The sequence below is a fragment of the Megalobrama amblycephala genome, linkage group LG14 (genome assembly GCF_018812025.1).
Source record: "Megalobrama amblycephala isolate DHTTF-2021 linkage group LG14, ASM1881202v1, whole genome shotgun sequence".
Lineage (NCBI taxonomy): Eukaryota > Metazoa > Chordata > Actinopteri > Cypriniformes > Xenocyprididae > Megalobrama > Megalobrama amblycephala.
Genome location: NC_063057.1, coordinates 19,069,864 through 19,093,752, shown reverse-complemented (window position 1 = coordinate 19,093,752; position 23,889 = coordinate 19,069,864). Strand labels below are relative to the sequence as shown.

Below are 23,889 nucleotides of genomic sequence, written 5' to 3'. Positions count from 1 at the left end.
AAGCCAAAGGTAATCCTGGACTTTGTTTTCCAAGGATTAAAAATCATCCTAAATTATTTTAAGTGTGAAAATTCCATATTTAGTCTTGATTTCTTGATGTCTTTGCACATGGTAGACTGTCCAGTAATGAGATATGTGGCCCTGGACAACAAAACCATTCATAAGGATAATTGAATTAGGATTAAATTATTTAATTAGGATGAATTTTAAATTAAGCTTTCCATTGATGTATGGTTTGTTAGGATAGGACAATATTTGGCTGAGATACAACTATTTGAAAATCTGGATCTGAGGGTGCAAAAAAATCAAAATATTGAGAAAATCGCCTTAAAGTCCTTAGCAATGCATATCCACTCACAATTTTTTTTTTTTTTACATTTACGGTACAAAATTTACAAAAATAGCATCATGGAACATGATCTTTACTTAATATCCTAATGATTTTTGGCATAAAAGGTAAATCGATAATTTTGACTCATACAATGTATTGTTGGCTATTGCTCCAAATATACCCGTGCGCCTTATGACTGGTTTTGTGGTCCAGGGTCACATATATGCTAGAAACGTGAGATGAGAAAATATGTGCTCACCTTTTCCACACTGGTGGGACTTTCAGACGCTAATGAGTTTGTCAGATATTGATCCAATGCTTTACCCACCCCACATTTACCACCTAAGGGCAGCATAGGATCCCTGTGCCGTGAATTTGGTTTGATCTTAGAACACTGACCTTTGACTTCAGAAAACATTTCGGGGAGGTTTGTTTCAGAGGCAGAGCCACTAGAGGGAAGGTTTGATCATAACTGATTGGAATTCTAGCACATGTAGAGCTGGTTTGTTGTTAAACTGTGTTTGTCTGCATGTGATCGCTGGTGTGTATGTTCACAGTGATGAATCTTAGAGCTTCGCAGAATGCAAACTCTGAGATCCTAGTTTATTTGTACTTTGAAGATTTCAAACGGGATTTACTTGAGGCAAAGCTACAACATCAAGTCTGGATACTTTACTCACACGTATATTGTCTTTTATAATGCCACATAATATCTGCAATCAATATTATCACAGCAAGAGGTGGTGGTTGCGTTAAGATACATGATGGAAGACAGCCTCACACAATGAGTTCACACTCAATACAATGCCTCACCAACTAACACAAGACTTCTACTGGGGTCTTTGATGGCCAGCTGGATTGAGTCCTGTTTAATTATCTCTCTATGATCAGAGGAGCCTTGCAGCAGAGGACAAGCTTAGATCAATACTACAGTGAGTTATTGTCCTAGACAGCTACCTTTGCATGATCCCAATCCCTTCTGTCTGGTGGTTGCGAGACAGGCTTGTCATAGTCCACAAAGTTCATGTTTATCAATCAAGGTGTCCGTTGTAGAGATTTCCGCTCTTGCCTATTTAAATAAGATCCTTGCCATCAATCAAACGGCAGATTCATCGTAGAGATTATAGTCCAAAAGTTTCATTTTTTTTCTGACTGTACCCCTATCCATCATGAAAAGTGTGATGCCCGTAAAGCTACAAGTTAATAGGGTCGTTTTTTCGGCCCTATTCTCCCCTTCCGACAATCCTAAGTAAAGTCCCTATTATCTTGATGGTTCTACAGATTATCTTATCAGATTTTCCTGTGGTTGAGGTGTGTGAGGAGTGATTGAATCTGCTTAGAAGAACGTTGGAGCCATGCCGATAAATATCCAACCCCAAAGACAAACATGCACACACTCTGTAGATTGTCTTGTGTAACGAAATACTCAATCAGAAAGCGAGCTGACGGAATAACATGACTTCATCCAAACCTTTTTCTTTTTTTCCACAAATTTTCTGTAAAAAGCAGTCCAAACACTATTATCGCCATTTCTTCTTGCCTGCCGTCTGCCATGTTTGACCATGAGAGATTTTGTGAGTTTTCCCATGTTCACAGTCGGGACTCTGGTTGTTTGTGAATGGAATCTATTAGTGTGTGGTTTGCCATCTTGGTCACATCGTGGCACTCCACACACTATAGGAATAAACATTTTTTATCGTCATATTTGTGGTCTCTCACATTTTTAGTCTGGTAAGATTTTAAAAATCTTGTAGTGTTGGCCAGCCTTTAGATTTAAGAAATGTGGCACAATTATTGCCCACTCAGTCTTAATTGAGAGGAGAATGAAGGCTACTGTAACAGTAAAATGTATTGTCACTTAATGTCATAGTACATTCAAATAGGTATACTTTTGGCTCTGTCTTGATTCATTGTCCTTTTTTTAACTTTTGCCTGTCACTGGAATGAGTCATTGTGCTTATTATTAAACTGTTACCAAGCTTGTGGTTGAGGTTATAGGGTTGCAGGGTGACTTCAATCTGTATTTTTCATCACGTTTGCTTGCAAAACAATTTCATCACCACTGACGTCTTGTTCCATATACAGGCCCTAGTCAATTCCTGGCCCCATTCCTACCATTTCTGAAATCCTCTTAGTGACACTGAATTCAGATTACCATGAGTACATTGAATCTGTACCTTTAACTTGTGTGGGATTTTGCTTTCCCAGAAGTGAAAATTTTCATGTAGTTGTCATTTCCCTCAACTCATGGCATAAAAGTGTCCAAATTCAAACTCTTTTGTAGTGTGTACTGAATTTGATACTGTAGAACTTCCAGACTGTTGATGAAATGTGTTCTACAGGTATGAAGGTGTGTAGTATGAATACATCCACCATGTTGGCATTGTTCTACATTGCATTGCCCCAATTGCTGGTTGAGGCATGTTTTATTAGGGGTGAAGCTAAACTCTGCTGGATGGTAGCCCTCCAAGAGCAGGGTTGGCTACCCTTGGAATAAAGTTTAACCATGAGCAACAACTTCCTTTGTACCTATAGTACTTACATTTACCAAGCCAGCCAGCGCACAGTTCTCCACCATTTTATTTTATATGACGCCCCAACTCTTGTTGCCTTATGGAAGTCAGATCCTGCTCTGGGAGGGACAATGTCCTGCAGGGTTCAGCTTCAACTTGCCTAAACACACTTGCCTGAAAGTTTCTAGCAATCCCAAAGACCATTATTATTTGGTTCAGGTGTGTTCTGAAGGACAGTGGCCCTTTTGGAGTGGAAATGAACACCCCTGCCTTATGGGATAACAAAGTGTCCACTAGTTACACACTTTAGAATCTCAACAGATGCCAGTTGTCCTTTAGCAAACCTGTGTCCCCTCACTCTGTGCATGTGTTCAAATATCTGTTTGGTGTCTTGCAGGAGTTTGCCGCCCTGACGAAAGAGCTGAATGCCTGCAGGGAACAGCTGCTGGAGAAGGAGGAGGAGATTTCAGAGCTGAAGGCCGAGAGGAACAACACCAGAGTGAGTTCGCACACAGTGTCTTCCAGGCACTTCAAACAATTGTGCTCCTCAACAATCATCCGCCTCGGAAAGTTGTACTTGTTTACAAAAAAGGCAATAATTGAACAGATGCCCACCCAATGACTCATGCATCTAATTCATAATGTTTTGTTTGAGGCAAGATGTTTGTGCTTGCTCCAAACTGCTTTTACTGAACTGAAACCAGAGTCTTATTGAGATGCTTACCATAGATTTTACAGCGTAAAGTCACAACATTCACATTTTGTTATGTCCTCACCAATTTTCCTGGGGTATTTAATGTCATGAGATGACAGTTGAGTGATAACTTTATCCTTGTAGCGGTGAAATCATAATTCCTTGAAAGTCAAGATTACAGGCTGTTATTTTTCAATAAAATTGTCACCAGTCATTTGCACTAAATGCAGAGAAGCTGCCAAAATGTCTGACAAGAACCAGCACTCAGGCTATCTATTTCACAAGAAAGTAGTCATTCTCACTTCTTCTGCTTCATTTTCACCTCCATTCTTTTCCTGCACCCCTCAGTGCCTGCCTGAGTCAACATGCTAATGCAGCCCTGCGCTCCTGCCTCCACGCTGCAATTCAATTAATTACTTGTGTTACTTAGCTGCAGCCAAACGTTTGAAGAGTCAATTATGGAATTGAGGATATTGGAGGGTATTAAAAACCAGAGGGAAGCATAGATCGAGGAGGATAAGGGGACGTAGTGGAATGGAAAAGAGGAGAGGTCGAGTGAGATTAGAAACAGACTCATTTTAAACAGAGCTTCTAATCTTACAAAGAGAGCAGCTAATGTGAGAGTGAGTGAAGTATTTAACCTAAAGCTTCTCTAGTGAGACTGTCGTCAACTCTGCAATGGATCAGTCATTATGGAAAAGGTCATAGCTTAATAATTTTGAGATTGCGTCCCAATTTACATACTTGTAGCGTACACTAAAAGTGCATTAGTTGCTGATAATGCAGAAAGTTCATACTTTTCAGGAGGACATTGTAGAAATAGCATTTTGGCCACTAGGGCTAGGCATATATATTTTCACTGTAAACTCGCTATTACTTTTTCTGCCAATATAGCCTAGATCAACATTGTGAATATTCCAAAAACTTTTTGTGTTTATTTCTGTTAAAATACAGGGTTGTCAAGTGAGGTCAAGTGATCTCAACACGGTGGCTAACATGAGGGGTCGACACGCTTATGTAGAATAAAACTTTCTTGGACACTTATATGACTGGTGTCTTTATCGCTATGAGTACTTTTCATTTCTTTACTAGTAAAACTTTTGTTTAAAACAGTTTTAAGTGCACTTTGGTGTGGCGTTAGGCCTTGGAGAGGCTCTTATTTAGCAAAAATTAAGACATAAAATTGTCCAAAAAGGGAATGAAGTGTCCAAGGGGTAAAAGTGTCCAAATAAACGGGAAATCTGGTGTCCTTGTCGTGCCAGGGAATCGTGAAGGTTGGACAGTGTTCAGTCAGGATGCGTCCAGGTAAGGGGGAGGGGTCCGGCAGCCACACACGCTACCCTCTTTGGTCCGGGGCGTGAGGGGTGGCAGCTTCTCCTTATCAGCTTGTCTTCCCTGAGGCCGCGGCACAGCCTGGCATCCTAACATGCTAAAACGTGCGTCCCATCCAGAGCCTAGGTCTGAATACTCAGTCCATATGGTCACCATGATTTTGCCAAGTAAGACATGTTTTGTTGATCCTGGAACAACATTCCAGTCTGAAAATTTAGTCTTAACCCTATTCCTACCCCTAAACCTAATCCTACCCATAACTTATCCCTAAAATCAGAGTGGAAAGATAGGTGAATAACATTGATGTAGAAGCACCTAACCCTAGTTGCCTAAACTTGCCTAAACTTGACATAAACGGTAAACTTGTCCCTCAAATCTGATTGGTAGATTGGAATGTTGTTCCAGGATCAACAAAGATGTTGATCCAGGAACATGTCTTACTTGGCAAAATCACAGTGACCCAGTCCATATGGCGGTGTGGGAATCCCTCCATGCTCCCCTTCCTGGAACTAGGAGGACACAAACGTGCATGGATAGGGAAAAGAGAACTGTCTCTTGAGGAGAGGGGCACTCGATATTTAACAGCAGTGGTCTTGAGGCTCCATTACATTCAGGTGTACCTCATCATGCGCTGCCAGTCCTGGTTGTTACCGCGCCCCTCCTCTCTCTCACACCCACTCCTGTTGGGAACTTGGTGAAGTTGCCGATTTAAGGGACGGGGTGGTACTGATAATAAGTGGGAGGCAGCCATTCCATCACAGCATATAGATGGACTTTTACACAGAGCACCCCTTCAAGTAAAATGACACATGATGTTACTGTACATATATTGATTTAAGATCAATGCTGAGATTCATGTATTAGGCTGTGTCTACTGACGGCACCAGTGTTAATCTGATCCACCAAAACAGACACACGCAGAGGGAGAGAGAGTAACCTAACCTGCGTTATCCGGCTATAGGGTTGTTTTAGTGCTGAGCTGGCGCTGGGAAAGACAGAGGCTGGCACAGACTGAGGGTTATGAATGAGAGAGCAAGGAACCGAGCAGAAATAGAAAGGTCAGCTTCTCTAGAGGTCTCTAGAGCAGCTCTGCTACAGTACTGCCAGTACAGCCCTCAGGCAGGTACATGTGCTACTGCAGCCCTAATGCTGTGTTACATTCAACTAGAGAAGCCTGAATTTCCAACTACCTACTTGGCAACTCCACTTGAAGTTGAACTCCCTACTTAGAAATTTGGAAACTTGTGGGAATCAACTAGAATTTTGATTTCACCAGCATGCTAAAAAATGAAGCTAAATATAGCCTATTTAACTATTATTTTTGTTTTGCATTAATTGTATTTTCAGTTTTAGCTTTATCTTATTTAACTTTAGTTTTAGATATCATTTTAGTTTTAGCTTTAACTTTTTTGGACTATTAACTAGGGATGCACCGATACCAAGCTCATGTATTTGTACTCGTACTCGTAAAAATACCCCCGATACCAAAGACCAATACCTCACGTGACGTAACTGACAGAATTGTCCGTGCACAGAGACACCGGCGGCAGCCCCAGAAACAATGTCAGCCTCACAGTTGTGGAAATACTTCAAAATTAATCATGACAACCCATACATTGCGAACTGCATGCTTTCAATCACAGTTCGTTACCGATTAGTGAAGGCGGGATAGGCGGAATCGGGCTGAATGACAGAAGCGTGCTCTCTTGCAACACACAGCTCTCTTCTTTTTATATAACAACGATTATATATAGTTAATAATGCCCTTTGAAGGTTATTGGACACTGTGAAATTTTTGTTCTTTAAGTTTGTGACAAGCACATAAAAATTATTACTTTTTTCATTAGAGTAATAATAAAGAAGCTGTCCTACATTCATTAGTCTCACTGTGTTGTGCTTGAAAACTGCAACATCACCAAAAAAAAAAAAAAAAAAAAAGAGAGAGAGAGAAATTAATAAATGTATAGGCATCGGTATCGGCGAGTACTAGAAAAAAGTATTGGTACCTGGTTGTTAGTGTTAGTTTGAGATTTAACTAAGATGTGGTTTTACAAATTGTTTTAGATTTAGCTTTTAATTTTAGTTTAAGCTTTAACTTTTAGTGAACGTATTTTAAATTTTATTTATATTTAGTTTCAACATTAGTTTAAGTTTTTCTTTAGATTTAGATTCAGTGTTTTTGTGCCCCCAATCTGATCGGAGTCATTGAATATCTTCTAGTGATTCGTTACAAAAGTGTGCAAAAACGCTAAACACAGAAGCTCGAAAGTGCGTGAACAGACCTCATTTGTTCTCGCGCATCACGCACGCACATTTGAGCTTCTTCTTTTCCTTTTAATGGCGGTTGGCAAACCCACTTGAAGGTGCATACTGCCACCTAATGCATGACACCTGCGTAACAGCTGATGTAAAATAAAGAATCGGGCTTAGGATCGCCGATACCAATCAGTTAAAAAAACTGCTTAATCGGCCTTGATACTGATCCTTGTGAACGACTCGAGACATCCCTAGTTTTTACTTTAGTGCTTTTATTGTGACTGTTTGATGTCAAACAAACATGGCAGCCAGGGGAATGTACAGTCATTTTTAAGCAAATAAAATGCATCAACGAGTCAAAGTTCCTAATTGAATGATAATACAGCTTGTTTAGAATTAGTTAACAGAGACAAATGTCTAATAATCCTTTCTGTTGATAGCTGATAGCATTGCATAGCATTGTTTATCCTCGCAATTAGTATGCTAAGAGGCTTCTTAGTTGGCAATCAAACACCTGCAAAGTGAATAGTGCAAAGTGTTTCTTTATACGTCATCTTCCAAACATCATGCAAGGGAGCACTTTCGTGGTCACAAGTAAGAGATATCGAGTAGGAATAACCTACATTCAGCTTTATTCAGAATTCCGCATTATTCTGAGCAGGTTTCCTGAACAAGTGCATTTCAAAACAACATACAGTTTTACTTTAAACACATTTTCTGTCTCCCATCCATAGCTCTGTATATACATTCTACTCATCTAATGACAGACAGTTCTCGGTCTGTCTCTCCCATGGTGTCCTTGGGAGTTTGGGACCGAATTGATTTTTTTTATGCTATGTACCAGACCAGAGAGTAACCACATTAACATAATCTCCTTTGTGCCGGGTCCAGGGGGTTTCAATTTGTCGTGTCTGCTTTATTGTTTCAAGTAATGTAATGGGTTTTCTTGTGTGTAATGTTGTTAGCTGTCTAAAAGGGTTCCCTTGTAAAATGAGAAAAGACAAAATGGTGTGTTAAGCACATATCATTAATTTTCAAATGAAAAATGTCCTTGAGGGTTTAGTGATATGACAAAAATATTTACCTCATGTTGCAGCATGAGACATTAAAGGGTTAGTTCACCCAAAAATGAAAATTATGTCATTAATTACTCACCCTCATGTCGTTCCAAAGCCGTAAGACCTCCGTTCATCTTCAGAACACAGTTTAAGATATTTTAGATTTAGTCCAAGAGCTTTCTGTCCCTCCATTGAAAATGTATGTATAGTAGACTGTCCATGTCCAGAAAGGTAATAAAAACATCATCAAAGTAGTCCATGTGACATCAGTGGGTTAGTTAGAATTTGTTGAAGCATCGAAAATACATTTTGGTCCAAAAATAACAAAAACTACGACTTTATTCAGCATTGCCTTCTCTTCCAGGTCTGTTGTCAATCCACGTTCACAACTCCTAAGTATTAAATTAGTTTTATATTTAGTTTCAATTTTACATTGGGTTTCATGTTTGTAATAGTAATTGAGGATAATGATGCTAAATACCATGAGATTAACTCCTTATATGTGCCACAGCTGCTGTTGGAGCATTTGGAGTGTTTGGTTTCGAGGCATGAACGTTCCCTACGCATGACAGTGGTGAAACGACAGGCCCAGTCTCCTTCTGGCGTCTCCAGTGAGGTGGAGGTCCTCAAAGCTCTCAAGTCCCTCTTTGAGCACCACAAAGCACTGGATGAGAAGGTAAACCATGAGATCAACACTTGCTGAGGTTCCTGTTGTTTTTGTTGAATTCATAAGGCTAGCACAATGTTGTCTGTGTAGTGCATATGACAATTTGACAGAAATTTAATATGTTGCATACCACAAACCTCATCTATTTTATTAGCCAAAGTAATATTATACAACAGTTTTTTCTCCTGATTTTTGGACAGTGAGGTTGAAGTACATTTATTAAACACTGCAGCCCACTGTCCCACCTCTCTTTTCCTTCATCCAGTGGCATTTTATTTATGGATTAAGCCCTTGTGTGGCAGTTCATCCAGCTGTAATCCATTCTGCGGCCTTCTACAGACAGTGTCATTTATAAGGCGTTAGGTAACAGACGGCAGGAAATTGCTTGTGATTTATGGGACTATAGTTTTAGTGACCACTGGTCGTCTAGTGATGAAAGACTGAACCCATTGAAATGAATCCAGTGATCAAACAGGTCACAAAAGAGACCGATTAGAGTGTTTTTATTCAGCTGTAGAATTTTTCAAAACTTCTAAGTGACTTATAATCTGATGTAAGACAAAGAGGAAAAAATGTTTTATGTAAGCAATAAGTTAAGAGAGGCTGTGCTGTATCGTGAATAAGTCACAGCTGAAGGGTGTTGTTAGGCACAATGCGAAGCAGATACAGCACTAGCCTCGAGTACCTTATTGCTTTTATAAAACGGTTACCACACAATACAAATATTAAAGCAAAATATATGTATCAATGCAACTTTCATGGAGTAAACTCTTACTAAAAGCCTTCCTTCCACTGGAAAAAAATAGTCCCTGACCGTGAACAGCAACAGAAGTTACATTATTACACCATTAGATGGCGGCAAAGACTGTCTTTATGAGTGAGCCACTCCGTTGCGAAGACTTTTATGTTGAAAAGACTGAATTGTTGTGAACACGGAACAAGATGCAACTGACAAATGCTTTGACTAGCGCTGTCAGTCATGGGAAAAACCCCTTAACTGTTAAAAGGACAAGATAATACATCAGACATTTAAACATTTTTTATTATGAACATAGGACTGACCTGAAGGAAAATGCAAAATCTGAATGCAGGTAATAAACTCGTTCAATCTCACAAAACTCTTCTACATAATACAGTAAGCTTCAATGAACAATATAAATAAAGAACAAACAGTTTACGTTGAGTGGTTGCTAAGGGTGTTGTGTAGTGATACACTGAACCGCTGGGTGAAGCGGTCATAGCCGTGTTTTATCGTGATTAAAACACAGCTATTGACCAATCAGAATCAAGGACAGGAACTAACCGTTTTATAAATTTGTCATACATCACCACAAGAATAACTTATCTATATCATGTTATCATGATATCATGTTTATAGGTCATTCATAATAGAAAAAATTTAATGTACCATTACAACTAAACTAGAATTTTATTCCATTTTAATTCCACTTTGATTAGATTAGAGCTCAACCTGATGAACAGTGAGTGATGAAATGTTTTGTTTTGTTTTTTACGTTCAGGTACGAGAGAGATTGCGCGTGTCACTAGAGAGGGTCTCTGCCTTGGAGGAGGAGTTGGCCGCAGCCAATCAGGAGGTGAGGCACAAATGATCCGATTACATAATTATACAACAATCTTTACCAGAAAGGTACTTACTATAAGATAAATATATTCCATAAACATGCTAAATATGTTTAATTTGTTGCTATGCCATGTTGTTTTTGCTTGATCTGATTAGTATGAAATGAAATAGAGCATTGTGTATTTTAGTGTTTATTCTAGTACTGTCAGTACAGATGGTGCAGTTCTAGCTGAAAGAGCTTTAAACTTCTCAACAAGTGCCAAATAACCTTTTTTTTTTCCCTTTTAAGAGATATTTCATATTCAGAATGTGTGTATTGATCTTGATCACTCTGCGAGTTCTGCTGTGTTTTATAATTTCTCACTTTCTGAATTAACACTCGTTTTCGGGTTGAGAGAGGGCGAGAGGAGAGAACAGAAGAGGTGAAGGTTATTTAAAACAAGACAATGACTCAGTCTTATGAAAAATAAAGAAAGGCTGGTTGGGGTGTCTTTATTTCCTCCTATTTATATTTCTTTGCATAAAGAAATGCTAAATAAATAAATATGTCAACATTTCACTGATTGAAATTAATACATTTACCTTACAGCTTTTTTAACATTTAAACAACAATTATTATTTCTAAAGAATATACAAAATGTAAACTATGCATTACAAAGTTCACATCTTAAATAAATCATATATAAACTATAAAATATAAAACATCAACCATGCGACAGAAAGATTTGCTATGAATTCTGTTTCTGGGAAATGAAAAAACCAAGGATTTCAATTGAGCTGCCCAAGTTTACTTCCCAGAAAATATTTATTTATTATTAGTTTTAGTCATTCAAAACCTCATGCTTTTGAATAACAGTTCATTGATATTATAAAAGGACATTCACACAACTTAGTGAATTGCAGAGGCAGTTTGGGCATGTTCAGAATGCAGTGGCGGCTGGTGCTTTTCCAGAGTGGAGAAGCACAGATGTCACATACTGAAGCACTTATTAAAGCAAAGTATGTACTCAAGCTTATTTAAAGAGTTAGTTCACCCAGAAATTAAATTCTGTCATTAATTACTCACCCTTATGTCGTTCCAAACCCGTAAGACTTTTGTTCACCTTCAGAACACAAATTATGATCTTTTTGATGAAATCTGAGAGCTTTCTGTCCCTCCATAGACAGCTACGCAACTGAAACATTGACGCTTCAAAAAGTTCATAAAGAGATAGTAAAACTAATCCATATTGAGCAGTATTTAGTCCAAAGTTTTGAAGAGACATGATCACATATGATGAACAGTTTGAATTTAGGCTTTTATTTATTAAGACACTTGAAGAAACCTACCTCCAAAGCTACGGTATTGTGTAAAGTTTTAGGCACTTGTGTAAAAATGCTTGCAAAAATAATGTCATAATTAGATTTTATTGATCAGTTAACTTATATTAAAGGTGCTAAAGAGGATCTTTTCGTCGACTGAGAAACCAAAGACTGTTAGTGAGTTTTTGAAATGAGCGCATGCGTAAGAACAACCCCCCTACTTCAAAGGAACGCCTCCCAAAACTCGTAAACACTCGTATTGGAACACGAGTGTTTACCACCGGCATTCGCTGTGTCGTGTTAGTGGATTCATTATGTTGGACTCACCGCAGGTAACTCATAATCTGCAGTTGTTACTCCTGTCTCCTGACAAAAACATTGCATGCGGCGCCTGTGGAGTGTGGAAAGTTACTGGAGCGCGCAGCTGCGCTTGTCTCTCACAAGGAACGTCATGGCAGTGATTGACAAGCCAGAGGGCCAATCCGCGCACGTCTCGCACAAGGAACGTCATGGCAGTGATTGACAAGCCAGAGGGCCAATCGTTTACGCGATCATCGCATAAACGATAGGCTGATGTTTTTAAGGCCCTACCTCGTGCACAGATGATGTATATTAATATTATTTCTTTCAGTGCACCTAATAAATAGTCTTTTATCAGTTAGTAAAGACAGTTTCAAGTAATATTGCAAAAATGTATAAAACAAAACATCATCTTTAGCACCTTTAACTAAATAAAATCAATATTTGGTGTGATCACCCTGTGCGTTTAAAACAGCTTTTGTCCCAAGCACATAGTTTTTCAATTAGGTTTCTTCAAGCATCTTGGAGACGTTGTCACAGTTCTTCTGGAATTAGTCTGTCTCAGTTTTTTCTGTCTTTCATACCAGCTGTTATCAAACTCCTTGTGCATACAAAAATCTCACTGGATTATTACAATTAATGGCAAAAGGAATGTATGGAAATGTAAACTGATACTTCCTGCTGACACACTACAGCGAACGATATAAATAACTGGCTTTAAACCATTTTTTTGGTGAAAATACTAACTTTTGCACAGTACTGTCTGTGCGAAATTCTCCTAAATTCACTCGTCAAAAACATTGTTTGAGCTTCATTTTGGTAAAATGTTAATAATTTAAAAACACATTCAAGTGTCTGACTATATATATATATATATATATATATATATATATATATATATATAAAGCCACAATATCAACTAACAACGCTGTGTTTAATTATTTAAAAAATACAGTGTTTTTTTTCCATTTCCAGAAAAGAAGCATTTTTGGAGATACAAGGTTTCCAACCGACAGAGCCGATATAGTACTTTGGATAATACAACTGCTAGTTGAGGCGGCAATTAAGTGGCTTCACGCTTTTTCTTGTAGAATACATTTGACTTGAATTTGATTGAATGCTATTCAGAAGAGAATTTTTAAATTTGATTAGTTCAGCTTTTTCCTTTTTGCTCTCAATGCAATCTCAGAATTATGAAGAGTGCTTCATTTCTGCCCAAGTATACATGAACCATCTGAATTTCAAGTTCCCATTAATATCTCAGTGTAAGAGGGAGCCAAATGTTTTACTCAACCCATTCAGGTGCGTCACAAAGATGAATCAGGTTTCTGTGAAGTAGTTGTTTTCTGTCTGAAACAAACCAGCGTTTCAGACACAGCCGTGCTTTTACGTGCTCCTCTTTGATGAGGCCAAATGAACGACATCAAAGTGAACATGCTCACTTTCATTGGGCCTCCACTTCTCATTTACCTTCATTTGCAAGTTGACTCAATATTCCGGCTCTTTGTGGAGTCAGAAGGTGCGGGATTGTTTGATCTCCAGGCTTCGAAAAATGGCAGACAGTTCCCTTTCTGTGCCTTCAAAAGCGTGAAGCCCCTTAATTGCCACCTCATTAAAGGAATGCGTGGCGAGCGGCGATAAACCAAACAAAAGAAAGCGGATGTCTCCCTTATTTCCATCCATCCATCTCTCCCGCTTTCTCTGAGCTCACGGTGGACAGAGCGTCTCGACATGGGAGTGGAATAATCTCCCAGTGCCCTTTAGCCTGGTGAGAGCACAATGTGTGTGTTGGTGTGACAGTGTACATCGGTCAGATAACCTGCTTAAGAGATGCTCCTGGAAGAATACTAGGTTATTTTATTAGGTAGCATATGCCAGCGGACATGGTCAGCAACTTCTGCTGCTATATTTGTATGCACTGCAGTTTTACATTATTGGGCTGTGGCAGTTTTGTGCTGGTCCAGATATACTGCATTTTATAATTTACATTATAGTGTAAGATATAGTGGCGTACTTCAAAAAAAGTACCATGTTATTTATTTGAAACATTGGTAATAATTGAGTACTATGGTATATACTGTATCAACACATGAACGGTGTATTTTGGTGCCACCAAATACTTATTTGTAAGGGATATTATTCTGGAACTGAATGCAACAGTAGGGTACTGATATTAAAAATATGTCTGACTTAAGCAGTGTGTGCCATCAAAGTACTGCGGGAGCAATTCGCTGGTGTATTCTGACACATTCAGTTCTCGCACAAAACCGAGCTTTTACTCAAAACTCTATTTATGTGACATTATTGCTATTGTCATAGGCCTGTTTATCAAAATAAAACTGATAAATTGAAAGTGGAGACAATACTTCAAAAGAGGCCTACATTGTTATCACTTTCCCAACATTTGTGTCATTATTCTTAAAAGTTGTGTAAATTATGTAATAGCTGTAGGTTTATTGGCCTCGATGAGTCTGAGACTCCTGGCCTGAGATTGTGTCCCAGACGGCATTACATAATTTGTAAATATTTCTAAATATTTGTGGCTTAAACAGCTGGAAAATTGACTGTACTGCAGTTCTGTGGATGTTTTGCCCAGGCAACTAACAAAAGCTAAAACTATTAAAAACATTTATGCTAATCGAAATAAACCTGAAATAGAAGAAAATATAAATATTAGTTGAAAAACTCATATTAGAAATGTTGCCTAGTCAATCGGGATGTTCATTTGTTTGTTCTGCCTGACATTCAACCGACGCGATCATTATCCTTTCATTAACCGACAAGATTGATTGTTAACACTCTGAGGTCTGAAAACGCGCCGGCGCGTTTTGCAGGTTTTTTTTCACATTGCAGCAAAACAGACTTAAAATACTCCGTCATTTTTTGTCATAGAGACATAAGTAATATATCAATTGAAACTATAGAATATCTTCTTTTATTTGTATACACTCAGAGTAAAAACACAATGTTGTGCTTTTTGTAAAATAAAGAAAACTAACATGATGCGTGATTTCTCCTCTCCCTCTGAACGAAGTCCAATCTGATAGTTCTCAGAAAATGAACTGTAACTTAGTGAATACTAATCACAGAAAAGTTAAACTTATGTCTAAAAAAACATTAAGATGTCAGGTTTTAAATTTGTTAAATTTAAACAAAATTAAAATAAGTGTCTTTGACCCATTAAAAAAAACAAAACAAAACAAAACAAAAAAAACAGGGTTTAGTTTTAGCCTACATGCACAAATAGCAGCATAAACAACAGAACATGAGGATTCATCATCATCATGCACCTGCAGCGCTTCTGAGAACGGAGAAAAAACAGAATAAAATCATAGAAAAGGATTAAATAGCCTATCCCATATGTGAAATATATTTCACTTAAATAATTAACAGATTAACAAAATGAAAGAAAAAAAAAAAAACTCTGAAAAGTAATAGACTATATCTATATGCTAAGTTTCAGTTCATGTAAAGGAAACCGAGACGGCAGAAAATTATTTTTGTTTTCTTTTTATTTTGCAAGCAATGTTTTCTTTTTATTGTATGTACAAAAATAATAGTTAACCCTTCACAGATTTGAATGGTGCTACTCTTATGACCATAAATGTCTGAGTATTTCAAGTAGTTTCTGCTTTTATAAGAAAATTCAAGTGATCGCGCAGGTGCCTCATGCACACACACAACATAACCTGTCAGTTTTCTTAACTTGACATCGCAGTCTGTTCATTGTAAAAAATAAAATACTTCCATATGAGTTTCACAAATTTTAACATGTTTAACATCTGTTCTGTGTGATTTTTAAAAACGGCTTAGAACCTTTTGACCTCTCTCTCTCTCTCTCACTCACTCTCACAGGTTTTTACTATAATTTTATTTAATAAAGTTGTCTATAACTGACTGACAAAATCCTGTGCGATCTCTTCACACATTTAAAGGTGCCATCGAATTGAAAATTGAATTTATTCATAGTTGAATAACAAGAGTTCAGTACATGGAAATGACATACAGTGAGTCTCAAACTCCATTGTTTCCTCCTCCTTATAAAAATCTCATTTGTTTAAACGACCTCCAAGGAACAGGCGAATCTCAACATAACACCGACTGTTACGTAACTGTCGGGATCATTAATATGTACGCCCCCAATATTTGCATATGCCAGCTCATGTTCAAGGCATCAGACAAGGGCAGCCAGTATTAACGTCTGGATGTGCACAGCTGAATCATCAGACTAGGTAAGCAAGCAAGAACAATAGTGAAAAATGGCAGATGGAGCAATAATAACTGACATGATCCATGATATCATGATATTTTTAGTGATATTTGTAAATTGTCTCTCTAAATGTTTTGTTAGCATGTTGCTAATGTACTGTTAAATGTGGTTAAAGTTACCATCGTTTCTTACTGTATTCACGGAGACAAGAGCCGTCGCTATTTTCATTTTTAAACACTTGCAGTCTGTATAATTCATAAACAAAACTTCATTCTTTATAAATCTCTCCAACAGTGTGTAATGTTAGCTTTAGCCACGGAGCACCATCAAACTCATTCAGAATCAAATGTAAACATCCAAATAAACACTGTACTTACACGATTAGACATGCTGCATGACGAACACTTTGTAAAGATCCATTTTGAGGGTTATATTAGCTGTGTGAACTTTGTTTATGCAGTGATAGAGTCGAGAGCTCGGGAGGGGGCGGAGAGCGTGCGATTTAAAGGGGCCACAGCATGAATCGGCGCATTTCTAATTATGCCTCAAAATAGGCAGTTAAAAAAAATTAATTAAAAAAAATCTATGGGGTATTTTGAGCTGCAACTTCACAGACACATTCAGGGGACACCTTAGACTTATATTACATCTTGTAAAAAAACGTTCGATGGCACCTTTAAGAATTCTAGCCCTGTGACAGCAGTGTGATGTGTCATGTGAAATCTCTGTTGAAACACTTGGATGACATGCCCTCAAAGGTGTCATATAATATTGTTTGTTCAAGAAAAAGTCTTAATTTAGTGTTTCATAATCATTTTCAAAATTCTCTGTCTAATAATTAAACAGGCTGTTTTCTGCTGCTGCTGTGCCTTTAAGGCCTCCCTGGAAAATTCATTTATGGAAAATTCCTTTTACATAAGAAAAATAAGTAACAGCATTTATGGGTTGCAGATCCAGTATAGTTGGTCATGCCAACTGTTAAATTGTTAAAGTCGGTTGTTAAATGATCGGCTTGAGGTGCTCATTTCTTACATTCCCGCCTCTTCACAATTCCTGTCGGAAGGAGTGGTGGAGCACTCAATGCTCTTGAAACTACATTTGCAATTAAAAAAAAACTGATGGAAAAGTGACCATGCTTGCTGTTGATGTGCCATATGAAGCTGTCCAAGTTTGATTTATGATGCTGTTTTTCCTGTATGCTTGCAGTTTAGTGAAAATCAACAATATATATGTACAACATACAAATATTACCCTGGAAATCATACGCATACATACACTCCATGAAAATTGTGGTTTGGTCTGTGCATCGAAACATTGCTTTACTAAATAATGATAGTAATCGCTCAGAATGTGACATTATATGAAAATGTCTATGCCTCCAAAACTTAAAAATTACCCTGGAAAACACACATACATAAACACCAGGAAAAATATGGTTAGGTCTGCGCATCGAAAGAGTATGGATATCTGTTTTTTTGCTTCCAGGTAATACAAATAAAGCTTAAGAACTGCTTTGATAATGCCTGTGAATACTACAAAAAATACATATCAGGAAGCACAAGGAAGAAAAGTTGTTCTAATATTTAATGTTGCATATGAATATCCCATTTTAGGGTTTGTTGTTCCAGTTATGTCTGTCATTTCTATTTTGTCTTTACTGTTTGGTATATCATTTGGCATAAAGTGTCCTAGCAAACAACACAGTTCAGCATGTTTTGATATCAGTATTGCTGATTATTATCTTTGATTATTTCTCTCCTTTTATCATGCTTTTGCAGATTGTGGCCTTAAGGGAGCAAAATGCCCACATTCAGAGGAAGGTGGCATCAGGAGAAGGGGCAGAGGACTTGTTGGAGGGAACTGATGCCCAGAAAATCCATGGCAAGGTGGGCACTTACTCCTGCCAGGCTCTTAACTGCCTCACAGTGGTTCATGTTTTCTCAACAGTCAGATTTTGTTAAACGAATGCCAAAAGTACAGTAACTGTTTTTTTGTTTGTTTGTTTTTTTGCTTCTGAAGTAAGTCTCTTATGCTCGAAAGAAGTCTCTTATGCTCACTAATTCTGCATTTATTTGATCAAAAATACAAATAAAAACAGAAAAAAATGTTGAAATCGTCATGCATGGCTGTGGTATAAAGCACAAAACCAAGGAGAATATCAAATTTATTAAATCTACTAGCAGAAACACCGATCACTGGAGAATAAAACAGTCTTCAGTGTCACATGATCCTTCAGAAATCAGTCCAATATGCTGCGTTTGCTGCTCAAGAAAGATTTCTTATTTTTTATAAATTTTGAAAAGAGTTGTGTATTTTGGTGTAAACAGATTTTCAGGATTTTTTTCAGGATTCTTTGATGAATGGTGTGCATTTTGATCAATTTGATGCTTGCTGAATAAAAGTAAGAAAAATCTTACCAGCCCCAGATTAGTCTAGTAGGGACGAAAGAAATGTAACGATATTTATTATTATATTTATAATTAGTCATAACTTGTTATAATTAATTATAAATATTTGAATCAGTTAATCAAATTAACTTCTGCCTGTGTGTTAGCTACGTTTGGGATGCTAGTTGCAGTTTTAGGGAACTTTGATAGAGTGGATTTCTGGATAATTCATTAAATATAATGCATAACTGTGTGTCTGACTGGCTACAGAAACTACTGAAAATCAGTTTTTGAATACAGAAGTGTACAATACAATCAATAAACCTTCACTATACAGTCAACACACACTCCTCCTGTCAAACTGTATTTCTAGAACAAATTTAATGTGCTATTAAACCGATCGTAGCAGAATATTGCTTCGCGCTCCTGATATAAAGATAACAGTATGAAAGGATGAGAGAAGTGTCATCCTCCTCTCACTGTCACCGATGGGCGCCGTGTGCGGCATTAGATTGTGTTGGCATGGTGACAGTGATGGCAGGAATTTGTGGCCTCGTAGAAGATAAAGGTTGGCACTTTGACAGTATATCTCAATTGGCCAAATTAATCTCCCATGATGCTCGATAGATTTAGTAGCACTACTGACAATATCCATGGCGTGTGGCACTGATGCATGGGTCCAGCCGACCAACTAGAGGTCATTGGTTTTACCTGTACTTTAAACAAACAAATTTGACCCTCTCAAATAGATACAGACAAAAAAAAAAAAAAAAGCAGAAAATGGAAGAGAGAGACAGTGAGTGAAAAAAGTGGCAGTGAGTCATTATCAGGCCCTACAGCAGCTCCAGAATAAACCACGGCTATTCTTTGTCTTGTCATTCTCGTCTATTTATGATCACAGAAGCTGTTCTGGTGAAGTCGTGTCGATCTCTCGTGGCTTCACAGCTTTGACAGAGTAAATTCTGTGTGCTCTGCAAATGATTTTATCACCCTTCTGTCTTGGAGTCTGCAGCCATAAATTAAACAGGGTATAAAGTCTAATTTTAGTGCGGCATAAGACGTGTGAATATGTGACAGAAATCTTTATTTTAGGCATGGCAGAAGAAAGATCTGCTGAGCCTCTGTTTCACACACTCAGAATGCAGTTAGACTGAAAAGAGCATGCTGGGAATTCAAAAATCCATATAAAGAGCACTGTTGCTAAATGACAGTATTAGTGAATGAAAGAACGAACTAACTGAAAACATGAAATCATGGAACTAAGATAATATAATATATTGTAACGCATTACAAGTAACACGAGTTACGTAATCGGATTACTTTTTTAAAGTTTTAAAGTAACACATTACTTTTAAATTTACAACAAAATATCTGAGTTACTTTTTCAAATAAGTAATGCAAGTTACTTTGTTTTCCCATTTATTGACTGACAGCTCTCCTGTCTCCATGTTGAGAGACATCATGAGTGTCGATTTATTTCACTTTTGGTGTGAAAGGGCCTTTACATTTGCCAAAAATATAACATTTTTGTTGTTATAAAAACAAAAAACCAGCCTAGATGAGAAAAAGTAACGTAACACATTACTTTCCATAAAAAGTAACCAAGTATAATGCAATTAGTTACTTTTTTAGGGAGTAACGCAATACTGTAATGCATTACTTTTAAAAGTAACTTTCCCCAACACTGGTGATAATATAATGAATATTTTACATTTAAACATTTATTTTACATTTACACTTAATGAATATATTACATTTAATATATTAATAAACTAGAATACTAGACTTATAAATAAACTAGAAAATAGACTTAAAGTAGACAAGTAGGTATGATCTTTGTGTATTGTGTTTATTGAATTTGAAGAATTGACGAGTTGAAGAATGTTAAACTTTTGAGTAAAGGGGCGGTCACACTGCACTTTTCGTTCCATTGACTTCCATTCAAACGCATGCAAATGCGTCAGACCGGAAACGCAAGCTTGTGCGAAAAATTTCGCATTTCGCTGCGTTCCAAAGTTCAAGTTGAACTCTGACCTGCGAATTCGCATCACGTGAAGACGTGCGACCAGTAGAAGATCGATTCGTCACGGCATTACCTCTTGTCTGAATTAAAAGAATTATATTTTTGCAGTAAAGTCGAGTAGGTTCTATATTTTTACATTTTAAATGTATTACTTTAAGTTATGTGTTGAATTCATGTTTATAAAAAAGACGCTGTAGACCGTGACGTCATATCACGACCGTTAAAAATTTTGCACGTTCAAAGTCTGGTGTGACCGCGGCTTAAAACGCTGCACTCATCACTGTCACCTTTTAGCCAGCCGTCCAATCAGAGTGAAGGAGGGGCGGGACAAATACAACATCGACCAACTGTCACAACATTCTTGCTGTACAACAACATCAACAAGCAGAGAACGGAACAAAATGCATGATAAATTAATATCACAGGTCTCGAACATACATAGCAAGTACTCTACATTGTGTCGACATAAATTATACACGAAATATTGGATATTCCGTATCATAGCAACAAAGCATCTCAAAATGAAAAAAACCCCAAAAAAAAACGCTCTGCCGAAGCTTTCAGCTGGCTAACAATGCTTTGGTGGACACACGGCCTTATTCATAAAAAGATGCCATTAAACAAATAATATTTAAAATATACTGTCTTTAAGTTGTTTCTATATTCATTTGGAGAGTAAGTGTGAAATTATTACAATATAACAATTGAACAATGCTAACCCTGATAACAATGTGAAGTTATACTGAACTAGTTCATTCTGTTTAAAAATCTTTATTTTAATTGGTTTAATCAATCCCACAACAATAAAGGAAAGTGTATTGTGTGTGTTTGGGCTGCAGCGGTTGTCTAACGGGTCGATGGAGTCGGGGGACGAGGCCAGTCAGGTGGTGGAGCTGCAGGAGCTGCTGGAGAAACAGAACTACGAGCTGGCTCAGATGAAGGAGCGCATGTCCTCGCTGTCCTCCCGCGTGTCCGAGGTGGAGCAGGAACTGGAGACGGCCCGCAAAGACCTCATCAAGAGCGAAGACGTGAACAACAAGTTCCAGAGAGATATTAAAGAGGTGCAGTATATGGGTGTATGTGAATTCGGCTGTGTCCGAAACCTCACTGTGTCACACTGTGTGTAACATCATTTCTACTCAAAGACGGTTTTCTTAAAAGGTGCCTTCCTACAAAATTTTGTCCGTTATGGCCCTGACTGACCAGGTGTCTTCGGTTTTGGACACAGGCTCCATCTTGATGTCACATTGATAATTAGTGACAGCTGGACGGACTCTGGGAAATGTCTGTTGAATTTGAGATGCAGCTATTGATGGAGAGAGAGGTTGTGGCAGCCCGAGGCAACGAGTGTGTGTGTGGTTCCGTGTCCGAATGTGTGCTTTTGCCTGAGATATTTGTCCTCAAGCCTGTGTGTAATTATAGGGGAAGGATTTTTGATTGACAGCAGACTGTTACACCTGCGGGCTGCTTAGGTGTGTGTCCACTAACCAACAGTATGACAATATATGTGTGTGTGTGTCTTTATACAGGCAATGTGTCAGAAAGAAGACATGGAGGAACGGATCGTGACTCTTGAGAAGCGCTATCTCAGTGCTCAGAGAGAGTCCACGTCGCTACATGACATCACAGACAAGCTGGAAAACGAACTGGCCAATAAGGAGGCTTTCCTCAGACAGGTCAGGTTTTGACCAGTTGTTTTCCAATTTTCTTCTCCATTTCCCTTTAGTATTATTTTAAAATTGCTTTGATATGTCGCAATTACTTACCTTCCATATTCATACACTGCAGGAACGCACAGATGTTTTGAACTTGATAACTGACAGTCATTCCAGTCGTAATTGAACATTCTGTTTTGCTGATACCATGGTCAAGATGACACAATTTCATATCCTGCCAAATGATTTACCAGGATTTCTTGAGTGCTGAAAAAGATGCATGTTCTGAACATATTACAGAGACTGATGGGCATGACAAACTTGACAAAGCATTGATTAACTATTAAAGTTGCCAAAGAATGCTTTTTCACAAGATGTAATATAAGTCTAAGGTGTCTCCTGAATGTCTGTGAAGTTTCAGCTCAAAATACCCCATAGATTTTTTTTTTATTATTTTTTTTAACTGCCTATTTTGGGGCATCATTAACAATGCACTGATTTACACTCTGCGCCGCCCCCTTAAATCACGTGCTCCCTGCCACATGAGCTGTCGACTATATTACATTGCATTTACAAAGTTCACACAGCTAATATAACCCTCAAATGGATCTTTACAAGATGTTCATCATGCACGCTGTATGCATGCTTCGAATTATGTGAGTATAGTATTTATTTGGATGTTAACGTTTTATTCTGAGTGAATTTGAGGCTGTCTTCCGTGGCTAACGGCTAATGCTACACTGTTGGAGAGATTTATAAAGAATGAAGTTGTGTTTATGAATTATACAGACTGCAAGTGTTTAAAAAATGAAAATAGCGACGGCTCTTGTCTCCGTGAATACAGTAAGAAACAATGGTAACTTTAACCTCATTTAACAGTACATTAGCAACATGCTAACGAAACATTTAGAAAGACAATTTACAAATATCAGTAAAAATATCATGCTATCATGGATTATGTCAGTTATTATTGCTCCATCTGCCATTTTTCGCTGTTGTTCTTGCTTGCTTACCTAGTCTGATGATTCAGCTGTGCACATCCAGACGTTAATACTGGCTGCCCTTGTGTAATCCCTTTCATAATGTTGGGAACATGGGCTGGCATTATGCAAATATTGGGACTGTTACGTAACAGTCGGTGTTATGTTGAGATTCGCCTGTTCTTCGGAGGTCGTTTAAACAAATGAGATTTATATAAGAAGGAGGAAACAATGAGTTTGAGACTCACTGTATGTCTTTTCCATGTACTGAACTCTTGTTATTTAACTATGCCAAGGTAAATTCAATTTTTGAATCTAGCGCACCTTTAAAATGAATAATTCAGACACAAAAAGAAATTCTGTCATTATTTACTCATTTTGTACCAAATTTATATGACTTTTGTAGAATATTCTTTTCCATATCAAATATATATATATATATATATATATATATATATATATATATATATATATATACTATTGTAGTAGTAGTAACACTTTTACTACAGTACATGTACTTACTATAGTAATAACAGTAAATTAATCATAATTAATTACAAGTAACTAACCCTAACTGTAACTATATAGTAAGTACATGT

General features: G+C 37.6%; 1 protein-coding gene across 18 annotated transcripts in view; it reads left to right on the top strand.

The window, feature by feature from the left end:
* ppfia2 (PTPRF interacting protein alpha 2) overlaps window positions 1-23,889 on the top strand; it is a 269,017-nt gene that overhangs the window by 208,415 nt on the left and 36,713 nt on the right. For all 18 annotated transcript variants that reach the window (XM_048157029.1, XM_048157033.1, XM_048157032.1 and 15 more), the window contains 6 exons: window positions 3,242-3,343; window positions 8,696-8,860; window positions 10,372-10,446; window positions 18,024-18,131; window positions 21,495-21,716; window positions 22,185-22,331. In XM_048157029.1, coding sequence (XP_048012986.1) covers window positions 3,242-3,343; window positions 8,696-8,860; window positions 10,372-10,446; window positions 18,024-18,131; window positions 21,495-21,716; window positions 22,185-22,331 — 819 coding nt within the window. The remainder of the gene's footprint in view (window positions 1-3,241; window positions 3,344-8,695; window positions 8,861-10,371; window positions 10,447-18,023; window positions 18,132-21,494; window positions 21,717-22,184; window positions 22,332-23,889) is intronic.